General features: G+C 51.7%; 1 protein-coding gene across 1 annotated transcript in view; it reads left to right on the top strand.

Annotated features, from left to right (window-relative positions):
• LOC115140381 (serine/threonine-protein kinase MRCK alpha-like) overlaps positions 1-23,186 on the top strand; it is a 125,751-nt gene that overhangs the window by 24,089 nt on the left and 78,476 nt on the right. The window contains exons 2-5 of the mRNA XM_065026231.1: positions 15,854-15,945; positions 19,347-19,430; positions 20,572-20,667; positions 22,119-22,267. Coding sequence (XP_064882303.1) covers positions 15,854-15,945; positions 19,347-19,430; positions 20,572-20,667; positions 22,119-22,267 — 421 coding nt within the window. The remainder of the gene's footprint in view (positions 1-15,853; positions 15,946-19,346; positions 19,431-20,571; positions 20,668-22,118; positions 22,268-23,186) is intronic.

Below are 23,186 nucleotides of genomic sequence, written 5' to 3'. Positions count from 1 at the left end.
GTAGGCAGCGGGCAGGGTGTAGTAGGCAGGGTGTAGTAGGCAGCGGGCAGGGTGTAGTAGGCAGGGTGTAGTAGGCAGCGGGCAGGGTGTAGTAGGCAGGGCTACGGTAGGCAGCGGGCAGGGTGTAGTAGGCAGGGCTACGGTAGGCAGCGGGGCAGGGCTACAGTAGGCAGCGGGCAGGGTGTAGTAGGCAGCGGGCAGGGTGTAGTAGGCAGCGGGCAGGGTGTAGTAGGCAGCGGGCAGGGCTACAGTAGGCAGCGGGCAGGGCTACAGTAGGCAGCGGGCAGGGTGTAGTAGGCAGCGGGCAGGGCTACAGTAGGCAGCGGGCAGGGTGTAGTGGGCAGCGGGCAGGCTTACAGTAGGCAGCGGGCAGGGTGTAGTGGGCAGCGGGCAGGGTTACAGTGGGCAGCGGGCAGGGTTACAGTAGGCAGCGGGCAGGGTGTAGTGGGCAGTGGGCAGGGTGTAGTAGGCAGCGGGTAGGGCTACAGTAGACAGCGGGCAGGGCTACAGTAGGCAGCAGGCAGGGTGTAGTAGGCAGCAGGCAGGGTGTAATAGATAGCGGGCAAGGTGTAGTAGGCAGCGGGCAGGGCTACGGTAGACAGCGGGCAGGGCTACGGTAGGCAGCGGGCAGGGCTACGGTAGGCAGCGGGGCAGGGCTACGGTAGGCAGCGGGCAGGGTGTAGTAGGCAGCGGGGCAGGGTGTAGTAGGCAGCGGGGCAGGGTGTAGTAGGCAGCGGGGCAGGGCTACAGTAGGCAGCGGGGCAGCGCTACAGTAGGCAGCGGGCAGGGTGTAGTAGGCAGCGGGCAGGGTGTAGTAGGCAGCGGGCAGGGCTACAGTAGGCAGCGGGCAGGGTGTAGTAGGCAGCGGGCAGGGCTACAGTAGGCAGCGGGCAGGGCTACAGTAGGCAGCGGGCAGGGCTACAGTAGGCAGCGGGCAGGGCTACAGTAGGCAGCGGGCAGGGTGTAGGCAGTAGGCAGCGGGCAGGGTGTAGTAGGCAGCGGGCAGGGCTACAGTAGGCAGCGGGCAGGGTGTAGTAGGCAGCGGGCAGGGCTACAGTAGGCAGCGGGCAGGGTGTAGTAGGCAGCGGGCAGGGCTACAGTAGGCAGCGGGGCAGGGCTACAGTAGGCAGCGGGCAGGGTGTAGTAGGCAGCGGGCAGGGTGTAGTAGGCAGCGGGCAGGGTGTAGTAGGCAGCGGGCAGGGTGTAGTAGGCAGCGGGGCAGGGTGTAGTAGGCAGCAGGCAGGGTGTGCTAGGCAGCGGGCAGAGTGTAGTAGGCAGCAGGCAGGGTGTGCTAGGCAGCGAGCAGAGTGTAGTAGGCAGCGGGCAGGGTGTAGTAGGCAGCGGGGCAGGGTGTAGTAGGCAGCGGGGCAGGGTGTAGTAGGCAGCGGGGCAGGGTGTGCTAGGCAGCGGGCAGAGTGTGCTAGCCAGCGGGCAGGGCTACAGTAGGCAGCGGGGCAGGGTGTGCTAGGCAGTGGGCAGGGCTACAGTAGGCAGCGGGCAGGGCTACAGTAGGCAGCGGGCAGGGCTACAGTAGGCAGCGGGCAGGGTGTAGTAGGCAGCGGGCAGGGCTACAGTAGGCAGCAGGCAGGGTGTAATAGGCAGCGGGCAGGGTGTAGTAGGCAGCGGGCAGGGTGTAGTAGGCAGGGTGTAGTAGGCAGGGCTACAGTAGGCAGCGGGCAGGGTGTAGTAGGCAGCGGGGCAGGGCTACAATAGGCAGCGGGCAGGGCTACAGTAGGCAGCAGGCAGGGTGTGCTAGGCAGCGGGCAGGGCTACAGTAGGCAGCGGGCAGGGCTACAGCGGGCAGGGCTACAGTAGGCAGCGGGCAGGGCTACAGTAGGCAGCAGGCAGGGTGTGCTAGGCAGCGGGCAGGGCTACAGTAGGCAGCGGGCAGGGTGTAGTATGTAGTAGGCAGCGGGCAGGGTGTAGTAGGCAGCGGGCAGGGTGTAGTAGGCAGCGGGGCAGGGCTACAGTAGGCAGCGGGCAGGGTGTAGTAGGCAGCGGGCAGGGTGTAGTAGGCAGCAGGCAGGGCTACAGTAGGCAGCGGGCAGGGTGTAGTAGGCAGCAGGCAGGGTGTAGTAGGCAGCGGGCAGGGCTACAGTAGGCAGCGGGCAGGGTGTAGTAGGCAGCGGGCAGGGCTACAGTAGGCAGCGGGCAGGGTGTAGTAGGCAGCGGGCAGGGCTACAGTAGGCAGCGGGGCAGGGCTACAGTAGGCAGCGGGCAGGGTGTAGTAGGCAGCGGGCAGGGTGTAGTAGGCAGCGGGCAGGGTGTAGTAGGCAGCGGGCAGGGCTACAGTAGGCAGCGGGCAGGGTGTAGTAGGCAGCGGGCAGGGTGTAGTAGGCAGCAGGCAGGGCTACAGTAGGCAGCGGGCAGGGTGTAGTAGGCAGCAGGCAGGGTGTAGTAGGCAGCGGGCAGGGTGTAGTAGGCAGCGGGCAGGGCTACAGTAGGCAGCGGGCAGGGTGTAGTAGGCAGCGGGCAGGGCTACAGTAGGCAGCGGGCAGGGTGTAGTAGGCAGCGGGCAGGGCTACAGTAGGCAGCGGGGCAGGGCTACAGTAGGCAGCGGGCAGGGTGTAGTAGGCAGCGGGCAGGGTGTAGTAGGCAGCGGGCAGGGTGTAGTAGGCAGCGGGCAGGGTGTAGTAGGCAGCGGGGCAGGGTGTAGTAGGCAGCAGGCAGGGTGTGCTAGGCAGCGGGCAGAGTGTAGTAGGCAGCAGGCAGGGTGTGCTAGGCAGCGAGCAGAGTGTAGTAGGCAGCGGGCAGGGTGTAGTAGGCAGCGGGGCAGGGTGTAGTAGGCAGCGGGGCAGGGTGTGCTAGGCAGCGGGCAGAGTGTGCTAGCCAGCGGGCAGGGCTACAGTAGGCAGCGGGGCAGGGTGTGCTAGGCAGCGGGCAGGGTGTGCTAGGCAGCGGGCAGGGCTACAGTACGCAGCGGGCAGGGCTACAGTAGGCAGCGGGCAGGGCTACAGTAGGCAGCGGGCAGGGTGTAGTAGGCAGCGGGCAGGGCTACAGTAGGCAGCGGGCAGGGTGTAGTAGGCAGCGGGCAGGGTGTAGTAGGCAGCGGGCAGGGTGTAGTAGGCAGGGTGTAGTAGGCAGGGCTACAGTAGGCAGCGGGCAGGGTGTAGTAGGCAGCGGGGCAGGGCTACAATAGGCAGCGGGCAGGGCTACAGTAGGCAGCAGGCAGGGTGTGCTAGGCAGCGGGCAGGGCTACAGTAGGCAGCGGGCAGGGCTACAGCGGGCAGGGCTACAGTAGGCAGCGGGCAGGGCTACAGTAGGCAGCAGGCAGGGTGTGCTAGGCAGCGGGCAGGGCTACAGTAGGCAGCGGGCAGGGCTACAGCGGGCAGGGCTACAGTAGGCAGCGGGCAGGGCTACAGTAGGCAGCAGGCAGGGTGTGCTAGGCAGCGGGCAGGGCTACAGTAGGCAGCGGGCAGGGTGTAGTATGTAGTAGGCAGCGGGCAGGGTGTAGTAGGCAGCGGGCAGGGTGTAGTAGGCAGCGGGGCAGGGTGTAGTAGGCAGCAGGCAGGGTGTGCTAGGCAGCGGGCAGAGTGTAGTAGGCAGCAGGCAGGGTGTGCTAGGCAGCGAGCAGAGTGTAGTAGGCAGCGGGCAGGGTGTAGTAGGCAGCGGGGCAGGGTGTAGTAGGCAGCGGGGCAGGGTGTAGTAGGCAGCGGGGCAGGGTGTGCTAGGCAGCGGGCAGAGTGTGCTAGCCAGCGGGCAGGGCTACAGTAGGCAGCGGGGCAGGGTGTGCTAGGCAGTGGGCAGGGCTACAGTAGGCAGCGGGCAGGGCTACAGTAGGCAGCGGGCAGGGCTACAGTAGGCAGCGGGCAGGGTGTAGTAGGCAGCGGGCAGGGCTACAGTAGGCAGCAGGCAGGGTGTAGTAGGCAGCGGGCAGGGTGTAGTAGGCAGCGGGCAGGGTGTAGTAGGCAGGGTGTAGTAGGCAGGGCTACAGTAGGCAGCGGGCAGGGTGTAGTAGGCAGCGGGGCAGGGCTACAATAGGCAGCGGGCAGGGCTACAGTAGGCAGCAGGCAGGGTGTGCTAGGCAGCGGGCAGGGCTACAGTAGGCAGCGGGCAGGGCTACAGCGGGCAGGGCTACAGTAGGCAGCGGGCAGGGCTACAGTAGGCAGCAGGCAGGGTGTGCTAGGCAGCGGGCAGGGCTACAGTAGGCAGCGGGCAGGGTGTAGTATGTAGTAGGCAGCGGGCAGGGTGTAGTAGGCAGCGGGCAGGGCTACAGTAGGCAGCGGGCAGGGCTACAGTAGGCAGCGGGCAGGGTGTAGTAGGCAGCAGGCAGGGCTACAGTAGGCAGCGGGCAGGGTGTAGTAGGCAGCAGGCAGGGTGTAGTAGGCAGCGGGCAGGGTGTAGTAGGCAGCGGGCAGGGCTACAGTAGGCAGCGGGCAGGGTGTAGTAGGCAGCGGGCAGGGCTACAGTAGGCAGCGGGCAGGGTGTAGTAGGCAGCGGGCAGGGCTACAGTAGGCAGCGGGGCAGGGCTACAGTAGGCAGCGGGGCAGGGCTACAGTAGGCAGCGGGCAGGGTGTAGTAGGCAGCGGGCAGGGTGTAGTAGGCAGCGGGGCAGGGTGTAGTAGGCAGCGGGGCAGGGTGTAGTAGGCAGCGGGGCAGGGTGTGCTAGGCAGCGGGCAGAGTGTGCTAGCCAGCGGGCAGGGCTACAGTAGGCAGCGGGGCAGGGTGTGCTAGGCAGCGGGCAGGGTGTGCTAGGCAGCGGGCAGGGCTACAGTACGCAGCGGGCAGGGCTACAGTAGGCAGCGGGCAGGGTGTAGTAGGCAGCGGGCAGGGCTACAGTAGGCAGCAGGCAGGGTGTAGTAGGCAGCGGGCAGGGTGTAGTAGGCAGCGGGCAGGGTGTAGTAGGCAGGGTGTAGTAGGCAGGGCTACAGTAGGCAGCGGGCAGGGTGTAGTAGGCAGCGGGGCAGGGCTACAATAGGCAGCGGGCAGGGCTACAGTAGGCAGCAGGCAGGGTGTGCTAGGCAGCGGGCAGGGCTACAGTAGGCAGCGGGCAGGGCTACAGCGGGCAGGGCTACAGTAGGCAGCGGGCAGGGCTACAGTAGGCAGCAGGCAGGGTGTGCTAGGCAGCGGGCAGGGCTACAGTAGGCAGCGGGCAGGGTGTAGTATGTAGTAGGCAGCGGGCAGGGTGTAGTAGGCAGCGGGCAGGGTGTAGTAGGCAGCGGGCAGGGCTACAGTAGGCAGCGGGCAGGGTGTAGTAGGCAGCGGGCAGGGTGTAGTAGGCAGCGGGCAGGGCTACAGTAGGCAGCGGGCAGGGCTACAGCGGGCAGGGCTACATTAGGCAGCGGGCAGGGCTACAGTAGGCAGCGGGCAGGGTGTAGTAGGCAGCAGGCAGGGCTACAGTAGGCAGCGGGCAGGGTGTAGTAGGCAGCAGGCAGGGTGTAGTAGGCAGCGGGCAGGGTGTAGTAGGCAGCGGGCAGGGCTACAGTAGGCAGCGGGCAGGGTGTAGTAGGCAGCGGGCAGGGCTACAGTAGGCAGCGGGCAGGGTGTAGTAGGCAGCGGGCAGGGCTACAGTAGGCAGCGGGGCAGGGCTACAGTAGGCAGCGGGGCAGGGCTACAGTAGGCAGCGGGCAGGGTGTAGTAGGCAGCGGGCAGGGTGTAGTAGGCAGCGGGGCAGGGTGTAGTAGGCAGCGGGGCAGGGTGTAGTAGGCAGCGGGGCAGGGTGTGCTAGGCAGCGGGCAGAGTGTGCTAGCCAGCGGGCAGGGCTACAGTAGGCAGCGGGGCAGGGTGTGCTAGGCAGCGGGCAGGGTGTGCTAGGCAGCGGGCAGGGCTACAGTACGCAGCGGGCAGGGCTACAGTAGGCAGCGGGCAGGGCTACAGTAGGCAGCGGGCAGGGTGTAGTAGGCAGCGGGCAGGGCTACAGTAGGCAGCAGGCAGGGTGTAGTAGGCAGCGGGCAGGGTGTAGTAGGCAGCGGGCAGGGTGTAGTAGGCAGGGTGTAGTAGGCAGGGCTACAGTAGGCAGCGGGCAGGCAGGGTGTAGTAGGCAGCGGGGCAGGGCTACAATAGGCAGCGGGCAGGGCTACAGTAGGCAGCAGGCAGGGTGTGCTAGGCAGCGGGCAGGGCTACAGTAGGCAGCGGGCAGGGCTACAGCGGGCAGGGCTACAGTAGGCAGCGGGCAGGGCTACAGTAGGCAGCAGGCAGGGTGTGCTAGGCAGCGGGCAGGGCTACAGTAGGCAGCGGGCAGGGTGTAGTATGTAGTAGGCAGCGGGCAGGGTGTAGTAGGCAGCGGGCAGGGTGTAGTAGGCAGCGGGCAGGGCTACAGTAGGCAGCGGGCAGGGTGTAGTAGGCAGCGGGCAGGGTGTAGTAGGCAGCGGGCAGGGCTACAGTAGGCAGCGGGCAGGGTGTAGTAGGCAGCGGGCAGGGTGTAGTAGGCAGCGGGCAGGGCTACAGTAGGCAGCGGGCAGGGTGTAGTAGGCAGCGGGCAGGGCTACAGTAGGCAGCGGGCAGGGTGTAGTAGGCAGCGGGCAGGGCTACAGTAGGCAGCGGGCAGGGTGTAGTAGGCAGCGGGGCAGGGCTACAGTAGGCAGCGGGCGCAGCGGGCAGGGCTACAGTAGGCAGCGGGCAGGGTGTAGTAGGCAGCGGGCAGGGTGTAGTAGGCAGCGGGCAGGGTGTGCTAGGCAGCGGGCAGAGTGTAGTAGGCAGGGGGCAGGGTGTAGTAGGCAGGGGGCAGGGTGTAGTAGGCAGCGGGGCAGGGTGTAGTAGGCAGCGGGGCAGGGTGTGCTAGGCAGCGGGCAGAGTGTGCTAGCCAGCGGGCAGGGCTACAGTAGGCAGCGGGGCAGGGTGTGCTAGGCAGCGGGCAGGGTGTGCTAGGCAGCGGGCAGGGCTACAGTACGCAGCGGGCAGGGCTACAGTAGGCAGCGGGCAGGGTGTAGTAGGCAGCGGGCAGGGTGTGCTAGGCAGCGGGCAGGGTGTGCTAGGCTAGCCTTCCTTTGTGTTTCAGGTCATTTAGGTAATTAATTGGGGAGGGAGAGAGTCGTCTCACCTACTTCTCAAGGTTACAGTAGTTGATTCACACCTTGAAAGCTATGTTAGGTACTCCATATAAAAGTCAATATAGCCTTCATGTGTTTTGGCAGCGCAATCAACTGACAATATTTTCTGACACTGACATGTCTTTGAAGGTCAGCATTACCCTTAGCTGTTGGCCTTATTGTGTCCTATCCAATTAATTCCATAATGGGGCATGTAATAAGGACTGGGACTAAGGAACCCCCTTCATCACCTCCCAGGGCAATCTGATATGTAGGCCCCGGTTCTGGCCTTGGAGGACTCATAGACACCAGTAAACTCATGTGTTCCTTCATTTGAGAAATGGGCACTTGTGTTCTACTATCAGTAAAACCAGCAGATACCCTGACAGCTGTATCTCTCTCCCACCCTCCTGCATGGTCCACATGTCTCAAGAGGTCCGCCTAGGCGGTTAAGTCCCCTCTAAACTAATCTCTCTGTTAAGTTTCAAGTTTTAATGTTAACTACAGTGAAATGTCTTTCTTGCCAGCTCTAACCCCAACAATGAAGTAATCAACAACAATATAATAGTAAAAATGACAAGGTAGAACAAAAACCCACAAGATAAAGAAATAAGAACACGATAAAGTGAGCTGTGTTCAGTGGGGTTTGTAATGACAGACGGTCAAATCAAATTCTATTAGTCACGTGCCGAATACAACAGTGAAACGCTTACTTACGAGCCCCTAACCAACAATGCAGTTAAAAAATATGGATAAGGATAAGAAATAAAAGTAATATGTCATTAAAGAGCAGCAGTAAAATAACAATCGCGAGACTATACATGGGGCACCGGTACAGAGTCGATGTGCACCGGTTAGTTGAGGTAACATATTATTAAAAGTGACTATGCATCGGTGTGGCAGTAGGTAGGATCCCACTTCTGACACCAGCAGGGAGGCATTCCTGACCATGTTTAGTGCTAAGTCTACATTAAATTATTATGCCCAAAGGGTTTGTGTAGCCTCCAATGATACAATTGTGTAACTTAACAGTGTATCTGTCAATCTAAGCTGAACTCTGCCAGACAGTTCATGTTGAGCTGAGGTGGCATGTGTTTCACATTACGCCAAAACAGAAACTCCAGTAATTCGATGTTCTCATCATGCTGGCATTTTGCTTGATGCGTAGCCTTACAGTAGTCATGACCCAACGCCGATCGAATCAGTTTGTCTCGTCCCCACCCGTCTCTCCTCAGCTTTCTTCATCTTTGAAGTATCCTGTTTGTATGTTAACCGCAGCGAAAGTGAGGCACAGCCTGTTCCGTTTCCAAAACGGCCTACGTCCCTGCTACACATCGGACAATGTGAACAATATGAGAAAATCGACTTACTGGAGTTTTTAGGTAATTGTGTGGTCAAAAGTAGTGCACTTTAAAGGGTACCATTTGGGCCGCTCCTCATTTCATGCCCTGCTCTCCTAGTACTTTGGAGGGCTTGGGGGGACGACATAGCACTTTGAACTCTGGTGTCACTGGTGTGCAGTGCAGCAATAAAGTAAATGTATTGCTCCGATGCATGTTTACGTGCTATGTAAGTGATTCCCAGGATTCCAGACATGTTTATGTATTTAGGTACTTGTTAATGATTTAATGGTTGCACCCTCCTTTCGATGATGGGCTGACATATGGCATATATACCAAACATGACAAAATACATGCTTTGGATTCTATTGAAGTCCCCTTGGCTTATTCACATCAGTGGAGACATGTAGACTGAGACTTGAAGGGGTGAACAGCAGTGTGCAGCGTTTTCCTTAATGTTTCATGGTTGACGTTTGGGTCCCCCTCGTTAGAAGCTGCTTGGGTCCCCCTCGTTAGAAGCTGCTTGGGTCCCCCTCGTTAGAAGCTGCTTGGGTCCCCCTCGTTAGAAGCTGCTTGGGTCCCTCTCGTTAGAAGCTGCTTGGGTCCCCCTCGTTAGAAGCTGCTTGGGTCCCCCTCGTTAGGAGCTGCTTGGGTCCCCCTCGTTAGGAGCTGCTTGGGTCCCTCTCGTTAGAAGCTGCTTGGGTCCCCCTCGTTAGAAGCTGCTTGGGTCCCCCTCGTTAGAAGCTGCTTGGGTCCCCCTCGTTAGAAGCTGCTTGGGTCCCCCTCGTTAGAAGCTGCTTGGGTAGTAGCCTATTGGAAAGTACACGTTATTTTTGGGGACAGCACCACTGACTGTGCAGGGGTTTCCCCGGACGACGGCACCACTGACTGTGCAGCGGTTTCCCCGGACGACGGCACCACTGACTGTGCAGCGGTCTCCCCGGACGACGGCACCACTGACTGTGCAGCGGTCTCCCCGGACGACGGCACCATTGACTGTGCAGCGGTCTCCCCGGACGACGGCACCACTGACTGTGCAGCGGTTTCCCCGGACGACGGCACCACTGACTGTGCAGCGGTTTCCCCGGACGACGGCACCACTGACTGTGCAGCGGTTTCCCCGGACGACGGCACCACTGACTGTGCAGCGGTTTCCCCGGACGACGGCACCACTGACTGTGCAGCGGTTTCCCCGGACGACGGCACCACTGACTGTGCAGCGGTTTCCCCGGACGACGGCACCACTGACTGTGCAGCGGTTTCCCCGGACAACGGCACCATTGACTGTGCAGCGGTTTCTCTTGCTAAATTTGTAGCCTAATTTGATCATTTATTTAATGAGGAAGTCCAGTTGAAATGGAGAGTCTCCTATTCAATAGAGACTGAGAAGGCAGCTTTAGTATAAATGTTAGATACTGCTGACGCCGTCAAGTCCTGAGGTCATACAGCCATTTTGAGTTTGAGGGGAAAGGTAGCAGTCTGGACACAGATCCCTTATTAGGTGACTAGTGAAAGACTACAACTATCACCCAATAGATTTTGTATACAATGGAGGAGGGGGGAAGCAGAAGGCCATTCTTTCCCGGTCAGGTCATGTAGTCAGGAAAAACTCTTGGTCCTAAATAATATCATTGCTAAACAACTCTGGTCACGTGGCCATGCAGGGAAAAAAAATCCTATCCACACTTATTACAAGGTCTCGCCCCACCACTTATTTGTCAATCACCACCTTCCGGAGACACCTGAAACCCCACCTCTTTCAGGAATACCTAGGATAGGATAAAGTAAACCCCCCCTTAAAAGATTTAGGAATATGCTTCCAATAGTGCTGTGAAAACCCATTCCCAGGCCTGACCTAGTGTAACAATACAAGGTGTCTGTCTCTCTCTCCTGGAGACAGCATTTTTTTGTTGTTACCTCACTGGCCATAAATAATCCCTCTCATGGCTTCCAGATGCTCTCTGTAATGGATGTAAGATCTTCTCTCTCTCCTGTACTTGTTTCTGTTTCAAGTACAGAGAGGGTAGAGCAAATTTACATTGGCACATGTATGCAGGCCAGCACACATGGAGAGGGACTTGTTCAAAAGAACACGCACACCTGCTTACGCACGCAGGCCTAGGCCTAAACACACAGTATTGAAAGCACAGAACGCTACGGTGACGCCCGGTTACCATATTGACCATGACATTCGGTGAATGAACACACTTGTCTTACGCTCTACAGAAGTACAATATTTTCATTCAGCTGCATCGTAGTGTCTGTGGATAATAAACTTCTTCTAATGGGCCTGGATCTGTCTGAGGAGCAGCATCTGGGCTAAACCAGTCCGTCTGTGGATTAGTAGGATCCACTCATGTTTTTCCAGTTGTTCTGCATACAGTCACTCACAAATCCTGTATTTCTGACCACTGGAACACTCATATTAGTGACATTGTCAGTATCGCTCTAGTAATAGTGAACTCCGTTGCTAAGCTCTCGCAAAACCATCAAAGAAAAGCCCTCCAGACAAAGTCACGGTTTGGTTGGATAGTCACGTTTAAAGCACTACAAAATGACGTGTGCCACACCTTGACATAGCAACTGTTGCTATGTTTGGCCGACCTGTATATTTTGATAGTGAAGATAAAGATGTAGAACTGGAAGACCTTTGTCTGAAGCTCGGAGTAAAAAGGGTGTGATGTACATTTCTTCACTCTAGGACAAATCAGCACATGATCGTTGGGTATATCTGAGCGAGACTGGGGCTGTGTGTGTTTGCGTGTGTGCGTTTGTGTGTATGAGACCATGTGTCTAGGCCTAGTAACTAATCTTGTGTTCAAGTTCACTACATCCACACAAATGGTTTCCATTTATAAATCAGACTGATAAACATTCTCGCAAGGCAGCTGTGGGCTTGCCTTTGTAATAAACCTTTCTGCACCAGAATGTATGCTAGGCTCGTTCTGTGGAAATTGACTGCTGTTATTTATTTCTTAGGCAGTAACTGATATCGTCAGTCCTGGGCTGGCATTTGCTCTGTACACTCCTAGTGAGACACCCTTTAACTACGAGCACAACTGTGCATGTCAGCTTTAAGGAAAGGGAGTTGGGCTACAGTCTCTCTTCAGGCCCTTTGTAGTGGTAGTGGCCTGGCTAGTTTTCTGGGCTTTCCGACAGACTTTCTCATCATCTTGGTGGTTTTGCCAATGTTTGCCTCACTTACCCACTCATCAGTGAACTGCAGTAAGTGTCTCCCCTACTCTACTCCGGTACTCTCCTCCCCTACCCCTCTCTCTTAGTAGCCCCTACACATGGTAGCAGACTTGGGGTCAGTTGAAACAAGTCTGATGACCTACATACAGTGCCTTGCGAAAGTATTCGGCCCCCTTGAACTTTGCGACCTTTTGCCACATTTCAGGCTTCAAACATAAAGATATAAAACTGTATTTTTTTGTGAAGAATCAACAACAAGTGGGACGACATTTATTGGATATTTCAAACTTTTTTAACAAATCAAAAACTGAAAAATTGGGTTCAAGGGGGCCGAATACTTTCGCAAGGCACTGTATTAGAAGCTGATCTATGTATGGTCAGTTGTCTTCAATTTCATGACTTTATCAGGTACAGGTTTATATACAGGGCCTTCAGAAAGTATTCAGACCTCTTGACCTTTTTCCATATTTTATGTTACAGCCTTATTCTAAAATTGAATACATAAAACAATTTCCTCAGCAATCTACACGCAGTACCCCATAATTACAAAGCAAAAACAGGTTTTTATAAATGTATTAAAAACAAAAATACCTTATTTAAATAAGTATTCAGACCCTTTGCTATGAGACTCGAAGTTGAGCTCAGGTGCATCCTGTTTCCATTGATCATCCTTGAGATGTTTCTACGACTTGGTTGGAGTCCATCTGTGGTAAATTCAATTGACTGGACATGATTTGGAAAGGCACACACCCGTCTATATAAGGTCCCACAGTTGGCAGTGCATGTCAGGGCAAAATCGAAGCCATGAGGTCGAAGGAATTGTCCGTAGAGCTCCGAGACAGGATTGTGTCGAGGCACAGATCTGGGAAGGGTACCAAAACAATTATACAGCATTGAAGGTTCCCAAGAACACAGTGGCCTCCATCATTCTTAAATGGAAGAAGTTTGGAACAACCAAGACTCTTCCTAGAGCTAGCCACCCAGCCAATCTGAGCAATCAGGGGAGAAGGGTCTTGGTCAGGGAGGTGACCAAGAACCCGATCACTCTGACAGAGCTCTGTGGAGGTGGGAGAACCTTCCAGAAGGACAACCATCTCTGCAGCACTCTACCAATTAGGCCTTTATGGTAGACTGACCAGACGGAAGCCTCTCCTCAGTAAAACGCAAATGACAGGCCACTTGGAATTTTCCAAAAGGCACCTAAAGACTCTCAAACCATGAGAAACAAGAATCTCTGGTCTGACAAAACCAAGATTGAACTCTTTGGCCTGAATGCCGAGCATCACGTCTAGGCTAGGAACCCTGGCACCATCCCTCTGGTGAAGCATGGTGGTGGCAGCATCATGCTGTGGGGTTGTTTTTCAGCAGCAGGAACAGGGAGACTAGTTAGGATGAAGGCAAAGATGAATGGAGCAAAGTACAGAGAGATCCTTGATGAAAACCTGCTCCAGAGTGCTAAGGACCTCAGACTGGGGTGAAGGTTCACCTTCCAACAGAACAACAAACCTAAGCACACAGCCAGGACAATGCAGGAGTGGCTTCGGGACAAGTCTTTGAATGTCCTTGACTGGACAACCCGATCTAACATCTCTGGAGAGACCTGAAAATAGCTGTGCAGAGACGCTCCTCATCTAACCTGACAGAGCTTGAGAGGATCTGCAGAGAAGAATGGGAGAAACTCCCAAAATACAAGTGTGCCAAGCTTGTAGCATCATACCCATGAAGACTTGAGGCTGTAATCGCTGCCATAGGTTCTTCAACAAAGTCCTGAGTAAAGGGTCTGAAATCTCTATATTTCTTTTTCAATAAATTAGCAAAAATGTAAAAATGTTGCCTTGTCATTATGGGGTATGGTTTGTGCCGGCCAGGGGTTTGTGCCGGCCAGGGGTTTGTGCCGGCCAGGGGTTTGTGCCGGCCTGGGGTTTGTGCCGGCCAGGGGTTTGTGCCGGCCGGCCAGGGGTTTGTGCCGGCCAGGGGTTTGTGCCGGCCAGGGGTTTGTACCGGCCAGGGGTTTGTGCCGGCCAGGGGTTGGAGTGTGATAGCAGAGCTGTGTGCCAGGTAGGGCAGACTGGCTGTCTCCCTGCCATGCCAACTAGGCCTAACTGGCTGGCTGGGAGAAGAGTGGGGGAATAAGGGAGAGGTTGAGCTCTCTGGATGTTTGTTTTATTTCAGCAGGCATTTCCCTTTTTCACAGGGGCTTATGTTTGGAGAATATTTTTCCTGAACAGAGCCAGGTTGAATGTGTGTGAATTCATGGCAACAAGTAAAGTGAGAAGTGTGTGCCAAGCTAAGCGTCGGCTCGTTCTACTTCCAACAATGTGGACACCGGACATAAGGAAAATGTCAGACTCTTGTGAAATATTTGTTGAAAACCCAGTAATTGCTAATGCCATTTCCCAAATTACTTTCAGTTGTTGAAAAACGCGCACTCTTACAATACAAATAAACACGGAAGGGACATCGGTATTCGTCATACCACACAGCAAAATGAAGTAGTAGCCTGTCTGTGTGTTGTAGTAATGAAGTAGTAGCCTGTCTGTGTGTTGTAGTAGCCTGTCTGTGTGTTGTAGTAGCCTGTCTGTGTGTTGTAGTAGCCTGTCTGTGTGTTGTAGTAATGAAGTAGTAGCCTGTCTGTGTGTTGCAGTAATGAAGTAGTAACCTGTCTGTGTGTTGCAGTAATGAAGTAGTAGCCTGTCTGTGTGTTGCAGTAATGAAGTAGTAGCCTGTCTGTGTGTTGCAGTAATGAAGTAGTAGCCTGTCTGTGTGTTGTAGTAATGAAGTAGTAGCCTGTCTGTGTGTTGAAGTAATGAAGTAGTAGCCTGTCTGTGTGTTGTAGTAATGAAGTAGTAGCCCGTCTGTGTGTTGTAGTAATGAAGTAGTAGCCCGTCTGTGTGTTGCAGTAATGAAGTAGTAGCCCGTCTGTGTGTTGTAGTAATGAAGTAGTAGCCCGTCTGTGTGTTGTAGTAATGAAGTAGTAGCCTGTCTGTGTGTTGTAGTAATGAAGTAGTAGCCTATCAGTAAAGGTTGTTGTGGGGTGGTGTTTTGGTCTGGTCTGTTCTCTGTGGATAGTGAGAAGATCAAGGGACTTCCCCTGGCTGGCTGTGACCTTTGCAGGGCCTCTGACAGGGGAGCCAGGGTACTCTGGATCAGCCTGCATTTTGATAACTGGACCAGGCTGGAAGACTAACAAGTGGATGGATGGATGGATGGAATGAATGAATTACAATTTGATGTGAACCAGGTGTTCTGCTTACACGTGCAAAAGGGTTGACCTAAGCAAAGTGCTCACAGATCTGTAGGCCTCGGTCAAATCCTAACAACTTGACCATAGGCATTAAATAGATCTTTATTATTATGTTCAATAGAACTTTACATCTCCTACTCCTACAGTATTCCTACCCTGGTGAGCCAACCAACTGGCAGTCTACCTCAGGGTTATTGGAGGATCGTTCCAGTAAACAAGGAAGTGGATGAATGGTCTTTCTCCACAAAGTAGGGAAATGCTGCTTGTGTTTTGGCTCCAGCTTACCTTTGTGAGTCACATCGGTGACCCACATTGGTCCATTTCCGCCCGGAGTGCTAGGCTAGGGTAAATGTGAGGGTAACAATAGACAATTTTATCACTGCCCTCTGTACATCCGGACCACTGTCATTTACTATAGTCAAAATAATAGATTGACCCTATATCAACCATATCTCAATAGGTTAACCCTATATTTGTTTTATTTTTTATTTATTTCACCTTTATTTAACCAGGTAGGCAAGTTGAGAACAAGTTCTCATTTACAATTGCGACCTGGCCAAGATAAAGCAAAGCAGTTCGACACATAAAACAACACAGTTACACATGGAGTAAAACAAACATACAGTCAATAATACAGTAGAAACAAGTCTATATACAATGTGAGCAAATGAGGTGAGATAAGGGAGGTAAAGGCAAAAAAAAGGCCATGGTGGCGAAGTAAGTACAATATAGCAAGTAAAACACTGGAATGGTAGATTTGCAGTGGAAGAATGTGCAAAGTAGAAATAAAAGTAATATTATATATAATATTAACCCCTCAGCATACAGGGCTTGACAGCCTGGAAGAGAGACACCTGATATCACTACTAGTGACACTTGCTTTGTCACATTTGAAATATACAGCAATTTTTTTTATTCTCAGGTTTTATGAATTTAATCTTGATTATGCACAATTGTTCGACTTTGCGTATTCTCAGGTCAAGTAACATTTTGTATAAATGCCAACCTTTGTATGAAAACCGGCGTAGCCTACACAATATTTACCTACACTACACACTATTTATAAATGAGTCCCCAGAATGCTAACCTCTCTTTCTCTCCTGCAGCCAAACCCTTCACCTCCATGGTCAAACAGCTGCGCCTACACAAGGAGGACTTTGAGATCCTCAAGGTGATTGGACGAGGAGCCTTTGGAGAGGTAAGCTAATTTTGTGACTTTTTATTGTACGTAAAAATAAAAAAATAAAATAATCACCAGGAAGTTTCTTTAATATAAATAATCTTGCAAGTCATCAGCAAAGACCAAAGCATTTTAAGTGTAGCCTCCATAGGGCTTAGAAACAAATACAACAACCAAACAATGCATGCAAATACAATATAGTCAAGGAATTCAGTCCTAAAAAATGTTTTCATTTAGGAAATCTGTTCCCAAGTTTTCACACAAATAAAATATATGTGATGGTGTCTCAATGTAATATAGGTATGAAATTGTTATCTTCAAATACAATCCATTTTTTTTGTTTCAATTTGCAGGGGGAACAAATGATTATCAATATTTTCTGAGTTATCTACCCCTGCTCTGTGATTTCAGCAGCAAGGCTGGCCGCTAGGCTACATGCTATCTGCATGACTCAACATGTAAGAGAATGCTTTGTTCTCTTCTTCACCATCATTGTGGAAGAAGAAAATACTTATTTAAAAAAATGGAACTGAAACCAAACCTTTATTTTTCTTATTCACAGCTTGGGGGCCTGAGTTGAAATATCGTTTTTATTACGTCTTCTATTGTGTGTGATCTCAAACCTGGGGAATGTTGGTGAGCTAGGCAGGTAGCTAGCGATGGCAGCAGAAACTCAGCTATGTAAGGTTTCATGATCTGTGACACATGGTTGTTGTATATTATAGTTTGTTAGGTTAGCTGCTGTGCTGCTGAGTGACCTGGGATCAAATACTATTTGAAATGATTTCAAATACTTTATCTGTGGTTGATTGAGCTTGCCTGGCTTCATACACCAATGGAATAGTTCCAAACCGGCAAACTCTACCCATCTGCCACTCCAGGCAGGCTAGAGCAAAAGCTGAAAGTATTGGAAAGACTTGGAATATTGTTTGAACCCAGGTGTGGTGGAGCATGTTGGTTGGCGCTATGCCCAGTGCTGAGTTCACTATGGCCTCTTTCAGACCCTTTTTATTGGGGTTTTATTTCACGGTGAGTGGAAGAACAACATGGTTGTGCCCCAGCCCTGGTCCCTAACCCAGTACCAGACTACAGCTTCACGGTTGATTGCCTCTACTTATTGTATTTATGATATAGGCCCTGTGTTTACTGTGTCCCATCTAGCAGCCTAAGTCTGTGCTTTCTGTGCTGTGTCAACAGGCCCAGATCTGCCAGTTTATTTCATAAAGCCTAGTATCTGTAGCCTACATGCTAATCAAAGCATTTGAGTTGGCTAGAAAAAGTGGCTGGATTTGTGTAATTAATTAGTTCCATTTAAAAGTATTTACATTCACAACAACAGTTTCCAGTGGTCGGCAGGCAAAGACTGTAGGATTAGATCTACTTACTGATAATGAGGTCATTATGATTTGAAAGGTCTCTGGCCAGAGGTCTCTCTTATGTCATTCCAGTGGAACGCTATCATAGGGTAACTGAAAGGTTATCTACCATTTTATTTAGTATTTAACCTTTATTTAACTAGGCAAGGCAGTTTAGAACAAATTCTTATTTACATGGACGGCCTACCAAAAGGCCTCCTGAGGGGACGGGGGCTGGGATTAAAAATAAATCAAATACAGTATAAATATAGGACCAAACACACATCACAACAAGGCACAACACTACATAAAGAAACCTAAGACGACAACATAACAGCAAAACATGACAGCACAGCATGGTAGAAACACAACATAACAACATGGTAGCAACACAAAAACATGGTACAAACATTATTGGGCAAAGTCAACAGCACAAAGGTCAAGAAGTTAGAGACAACAATACATCATACAAAGCAGCCACAACTGTCAGTAAGAGTGTCCATGATTGAGTCTTTGAGCGACCCAGGGATGTGTGTACTTTGGGGACCTTTAACAGAATGTGACTGGCAGAATGGGTGTTGTATGTGGAGGATGGATCTCTCAGATAGGGGGGAGTGAGACCATTCACATCTACTGATGACCGCCTTTCCCAGGGAGGAGTTTAGCAGAATTCCAGAAAATATCTCAGGTTTTTCAGAAATCCCATTTTGAGGCCGTTTATTCTCTTCTGTTTAAGGAATCCTCCTACTGGTATTTCTGAAAAATGTTCCCAAAGTTCCCAGTTTTTTTCTCTCAGACATACCAGTTGGAGTTAATACCAGTTAAGCAGGGAGAGAATTCTCAAAATAGGATTTCTGAAAAACCTGGGATATTTGGGAAAGGTTCAGGAAAAATGGTCAACTCTACAGAAGAGTAAGAAGTGGGAAGCTATGTGAACTGAAAACGGAGGCGAAAGAGGACATTTATGAGCAGGGTCTTCTCATAGTCAGCTGGGAGAGAGACCGCGTCTGTCTGTTCGTTGGGAGAGAGATTTAGGTGTCTGTGCGTGATGTTTCGGCTCTCCTGATTAATTGCTTTTATAACACTACAGCTGTCGTACATGTCAAGCTCCGACACATGTCTGAGTGGAGAAGGCTAAGAAAACGGAGTGGGGGGATTACACACGCTATACACAGGGACACTGCCAAGAAGCTTCCCCCCCTCTCCTCCTCCTCCCACATCAGACCAGCAGGAGAAACCCAAACAGCAGAGGAATGTTGTCATTGTGTTGAATTTAGCATTCTCCTTATTTTTCTTCATCTCAGACTCCAATAAGGCAGAGTGTGTTTTTTATTGTGAGTGTTGCGTGTACTCTTGTGTGTGTGTGTGTGTGTGTGTGTGTGTGTGACTGTGGGGATGATTGGTGGTTTAAATTCCTTCCATGGTGGAGGAGGGAGTTGTGGGGAAGCTGAAGTGAAGAAGGCTTTCTCAGGTGTCCTCTGGCTGGCAGGCAGGAGGGAAGAATCCTGCCTGCTGAAGTCCTCTGTCCTCGCTACAGTTGCAACTCAACTCGTTTTAGGAATGCTCTTTACTACACTCATGTCTAACCATGGGGGCTGAATGGGGCTGTGTTAGAGACTACCTAACAGTAGTTTAGCCAGCTAGCTTTCCTATCCTTCCTGCAAACCCATTGTAATGAGTGTTATCTGTGCTGCCGTGTGGCTATGGCACGTTGAGGCCCTTGAGCCGAAAGATCCCAGCTGTGTGTGTCTCAGGGGTCACTATCTTCATGTCCTAGGTCACTTCCTGTCCGCCTTCCTTTCTCCTCCCCTCCTCCACTTCTCCTCCTCTAACTCTGGCCGTGTTTCATTCCACAAAGATGCTCACTCCCCTTCTGCCCTCGTTCACTCCCCTTTCCTGATCTAACAGGAGTGGGTCAAGTTCAGTAGGGAGAAAACGTTTTGGAACTGAACGGATTTATTTCCCATGGTTTGCCCTATTGAACATGACAGGAAAGATGTAATTAATTTGGTGGATGGAAACTTTCTCTCCTCAAACTCTCCTTCTCTCCCATGCTTCCTGTAGGTTGCTGTGGTTAAGGTGAAGAATGCAGACAAGGTGTTCGCCATGAAGATCCTCAATAAGTGGGAGATGCTGAAGAGAGCTGAGGTGAGTTCTGGCTAGTAACAACAACCGCCATAGCATTACAGCAGTGTTAAATGCTAACAACCGCCATAGCATTACACCGTTACAGCAGCGCTAAATGCTAGCAACCGTCGTAGCATTACAGCAGGGCTAAATGCTAACAACCGCCGTAGCAGTACAGCAGGGCTAAATGCTAACAACTGCCATAATGTTACAGCAGCTCTAAATGCTAACAATCGCGATAACATTAGAGCAGGGCTAAATGCTAACAACAGCAATAGTATTATAGCATTTGCTACTCTGGGCTAAATACTAACAGCCATAGCATTACAGCACTACTCAGGGCTGGATACTAAGTTGAGTTAGCATTATGTAACTCCTTGGCTTTTCCATAAACATTGCATTAAACATTCAATGCAAAATGTTCATATAATTGTCAGTTACATGTGCATGTCTCAAGTTTAGAATATTACATGTGAATTTGAATACATAACTTAATTCAACTTTAGCAGACGCTCTTATCCAGAGAGACTTACAGCAGCAATTAGGGTTAAGTGCCTTGCTTCAAGGGCACATCAACAGATTTTTTCACCTAGTTGGCTTGGGGATTCGAACCAGTGGACTCAGTATATCTGTTGCTGCTGTGCTTTTCTTTTAATTGGCAGCTGTTCACAGTGGTCTGTGTGTGTGTCTGTGTAGCCGTTCCCAGTGGTCCCCCGGGCTTGCAGTTTTCATACCTCAGGCTCATAGAACCCAACTCCCCACTGTGTCTGGCTGTCTCTGGACATGGGAAACTGTCTGCAATATAAACGCAACTCTCAAACCCATGTCGTCATTAATGTTCCCCATGACATAGTCTAGCTACAGGTTGTTCATACAGATGGAAATAGATTAATTTTACTATTTTATAAGTTTGTTAGAAAGTGTAATTGAATTGAAAATACTTAATTGACCCCTAAAGGATCTGAAACTGTGTTTCCCACATAAAGATAGAAATACAATCTATTAATTCTATGGTTGTCCACCACTAGCAGACACATGAATTCAGTATACACACAGGTTGAACCGAAGTGTGATGGACCAAAGTGTGTGCCAATGAGAGTAGCTACAGTACATTCCATTCATTCTGTTTATATAATGATTACCCTTTTGACCTCTCCCTCAGACGGCGTGTTTCCGGGAGGAGCGGGACGTGCTGGTGAACGGGGACAGCCAGTGGATCACCACCCTGCACTACGCCTTCCAGGACGACAACTTCCTCGTAAGATCTCCACTAACTTCCCCTCTATTCATATGGGTTTCAATATATGGTATGTCTGCATCCCAAATCGTAACCTATTGCCAATAGGACTCTGGTCAAAACTATGACCACTGATTTTAAGGGGTGTAAAGGGTTGCGTCCAAATGGCATAGGGTACTGGTCAAAAGTAGTGCATTATATAGGGAAGAGGGTTCCATTTGAGATGAACACAAGCTATGGTTGATGGTTGACGGTAAAGGAGGGAGGGATGGGTGGTTGACGGTAAAGGAGGGAGGGAGGGATGGTTGACGGTAAAGGAGGGAGGGATGGGTGGTTGACGGTAAAGGAGGGAGGGAGGGATGGTTGACAGTAAAGGAGGGAGGAGGGAGGGATGGATGGTTGACGGTAAAGGAGGGAGGGAGGGATGGTTGACGGTAAGGGAGGGAGGGATGGTTGACTGTAAGGGAGGGAGGAGGGATGGTTGACGGTAAGGGAGGGAGGGAGGGATGGTTGACGGTAAAGGAGGGAGGGAGGGGGATGGATGGTTGACGGTAAAGGAGGGAGGGAGGGATGGTTGACGGTAAAGGAGGGAGGGATGGATGGTTGACTGTAAGGGAGGGAGGGAGGGATGGTTGACTGTAAAGGAGGGAGGGAGGGAGGGATGGATGGTTGACGGTAAGGGAGGGAGGGAGGGATGGTTGACGGTAAGGGAGGGAGGGATGGTTGACTGTAAGGGAGGGAGGGAGGGATGGTTGACTGTAAGGGAGGGAGGGAGGGATGGTTGACGGTAAGGGGAGGGAGGGAGGGATGGTTGACTGTAAAGGAGGGAGGGATGGGATGGTTGACGGTAAAGGAGGGAGGGATGGGATGGTTGACTGTAAAGGAGGGAGGGATGGGTGGTTGACGGTAAAGGAGGGAGGGATGGGTGGTTGACTGTAAAGGAGGGAGGGATGGGTGGTTGACGGTAAAGGAGGGAGGGATGGGTGGTTGACTGTAAAGGAGGGAGGGATGGGTGGTTGACTGTAAAGGAGGGAGGGATGGGTGGTTGACTGTAAAGGAGGGAGGGATGGGTGGTTGACGGTAAAGGAGGGAGGGATGGGTGGTTGACGGTAAAGGAGGGAGGGATGGGTGGTTGACTGTAAAGGAGGGAGGGATGGGTGGTTGACGGTAAAGGAGGGAGGGATGGGTGGTTGACTGTAAAGGAGGGAGGGATGGGTGGTTGACTGTAAAGGAGGGAGGGATGGGTGGTTGACTGTAAAGGAGGGAGGGATGGGTGGTTGACGGTAAAGGAGGGAGGGATGGATGGTTGACGGTAAAGGAGGGAGGGAGGGATGGATGACGGTAAAGGAGGGAGGAAGTGGGGGAACACTAGAGGAATACAGAGAATGTTACTTGTACACTATTATATAGTATTATTATTACTACTACTACTTTGTCAAAGAGATTTATTCTCTCCTCCCCTCTCTCGGCAGTACCTGGTGATGGATTATTATGTGGGTGGGGACCTTCTCACCCTGCTTAGTAAGTTTGAAGACAGGTTGCCGGAGGACATGGCAAGATTCTACCTGGCTGAGATGGTGCTGGCCATCGACTCAGTGCACCAACTGCATTACGTCCACAGGTGAGTCAGACAGACAGACAGACAGACTCTTTAATGAAGCAGAGGGAAATGTCCCTCCTTAATGAAGCAGAGGGAAATGTCCCTCCTTAATGAAGCAGATAATTTTTTACCTATTATTTAACTAGGCCAGTCAGTTAAGAACAAATTCTTATTTACCATGACAGCCTACCCCGGTCAAACCCGGATGACGCTGGGCCAATTGTGCGCCGCCCTATGGGACTCCAAATCACGGCCGGTTGTGATACAGTCTGGAATCAAACAAGGGTCTATAGTGACGCCTCTAGCACTGAGATGCATTGCCTTAGACGGCTGCACCACTCGGGAGCCCATAACCTTACATGCACTACCGGTTAAAGGTTTTAGAACACCTACTCATTCAAGGGTTTTTCTTTATTTTTACTGTTTTGTACATTGTAGAATTATAGTGAAGATATCAAAACTATGAAATAACACACATGGAATCATGTAGTAACCAAAAAAGTGTTAAACAAATCAAAATATATCTTATATTTGAGATTCTTCAAGCCACCCTTTGCCTTGATGACTGCTTTGCATACTCTTGGCATTCTCTCAAACAGCTTCACCTGGAATGCTTTTCCCACTGTCTTCAAGGAGTTCCCACATGCTGAGCACTTCAGTCTGCTTTTCCTTCATTCTGCTATCCGTCTCATCGCAAACCACCTCAATTGGGTTGTAGTCAGGTGATTGTGGAGGCCAGGTCATCTAATGCAGCGCTCCATCACTCTCCTTCTTAGTCAAATAGCCCTTACACAGCTTGGAGGTGTGTTTTGGGTAATTGTCCTGTTGAAAAACATATGATAGTCCCACTAAGCCCAAACCAGATGGGATGGTGTAATGCAGCAGAATGCTGTGGTAGCTATGCTGGTTAAGTGTGCCTTGAATTCTAAATAAATCGCTG

This window comes from Oncorhynchus nerka, linkage group LG13 (assembly GCF_034236695.1).
Source record: "Oncorhynchus nerka isolate Pitt River linkage group LG13, Oner_Uvic_2.0, whole genome shotgun sequence".
NCBI lineage: Eukaryota > Metazoa > Chordata > Actinopteri > Salmoniformes > Salmonidae > Oncorhynchus > Oncorhynchus nerka.
Note: the sequence above shows the minus strand (reverse complement) of the source record. Positions and strands in the feature narration are given on the sequence as shown.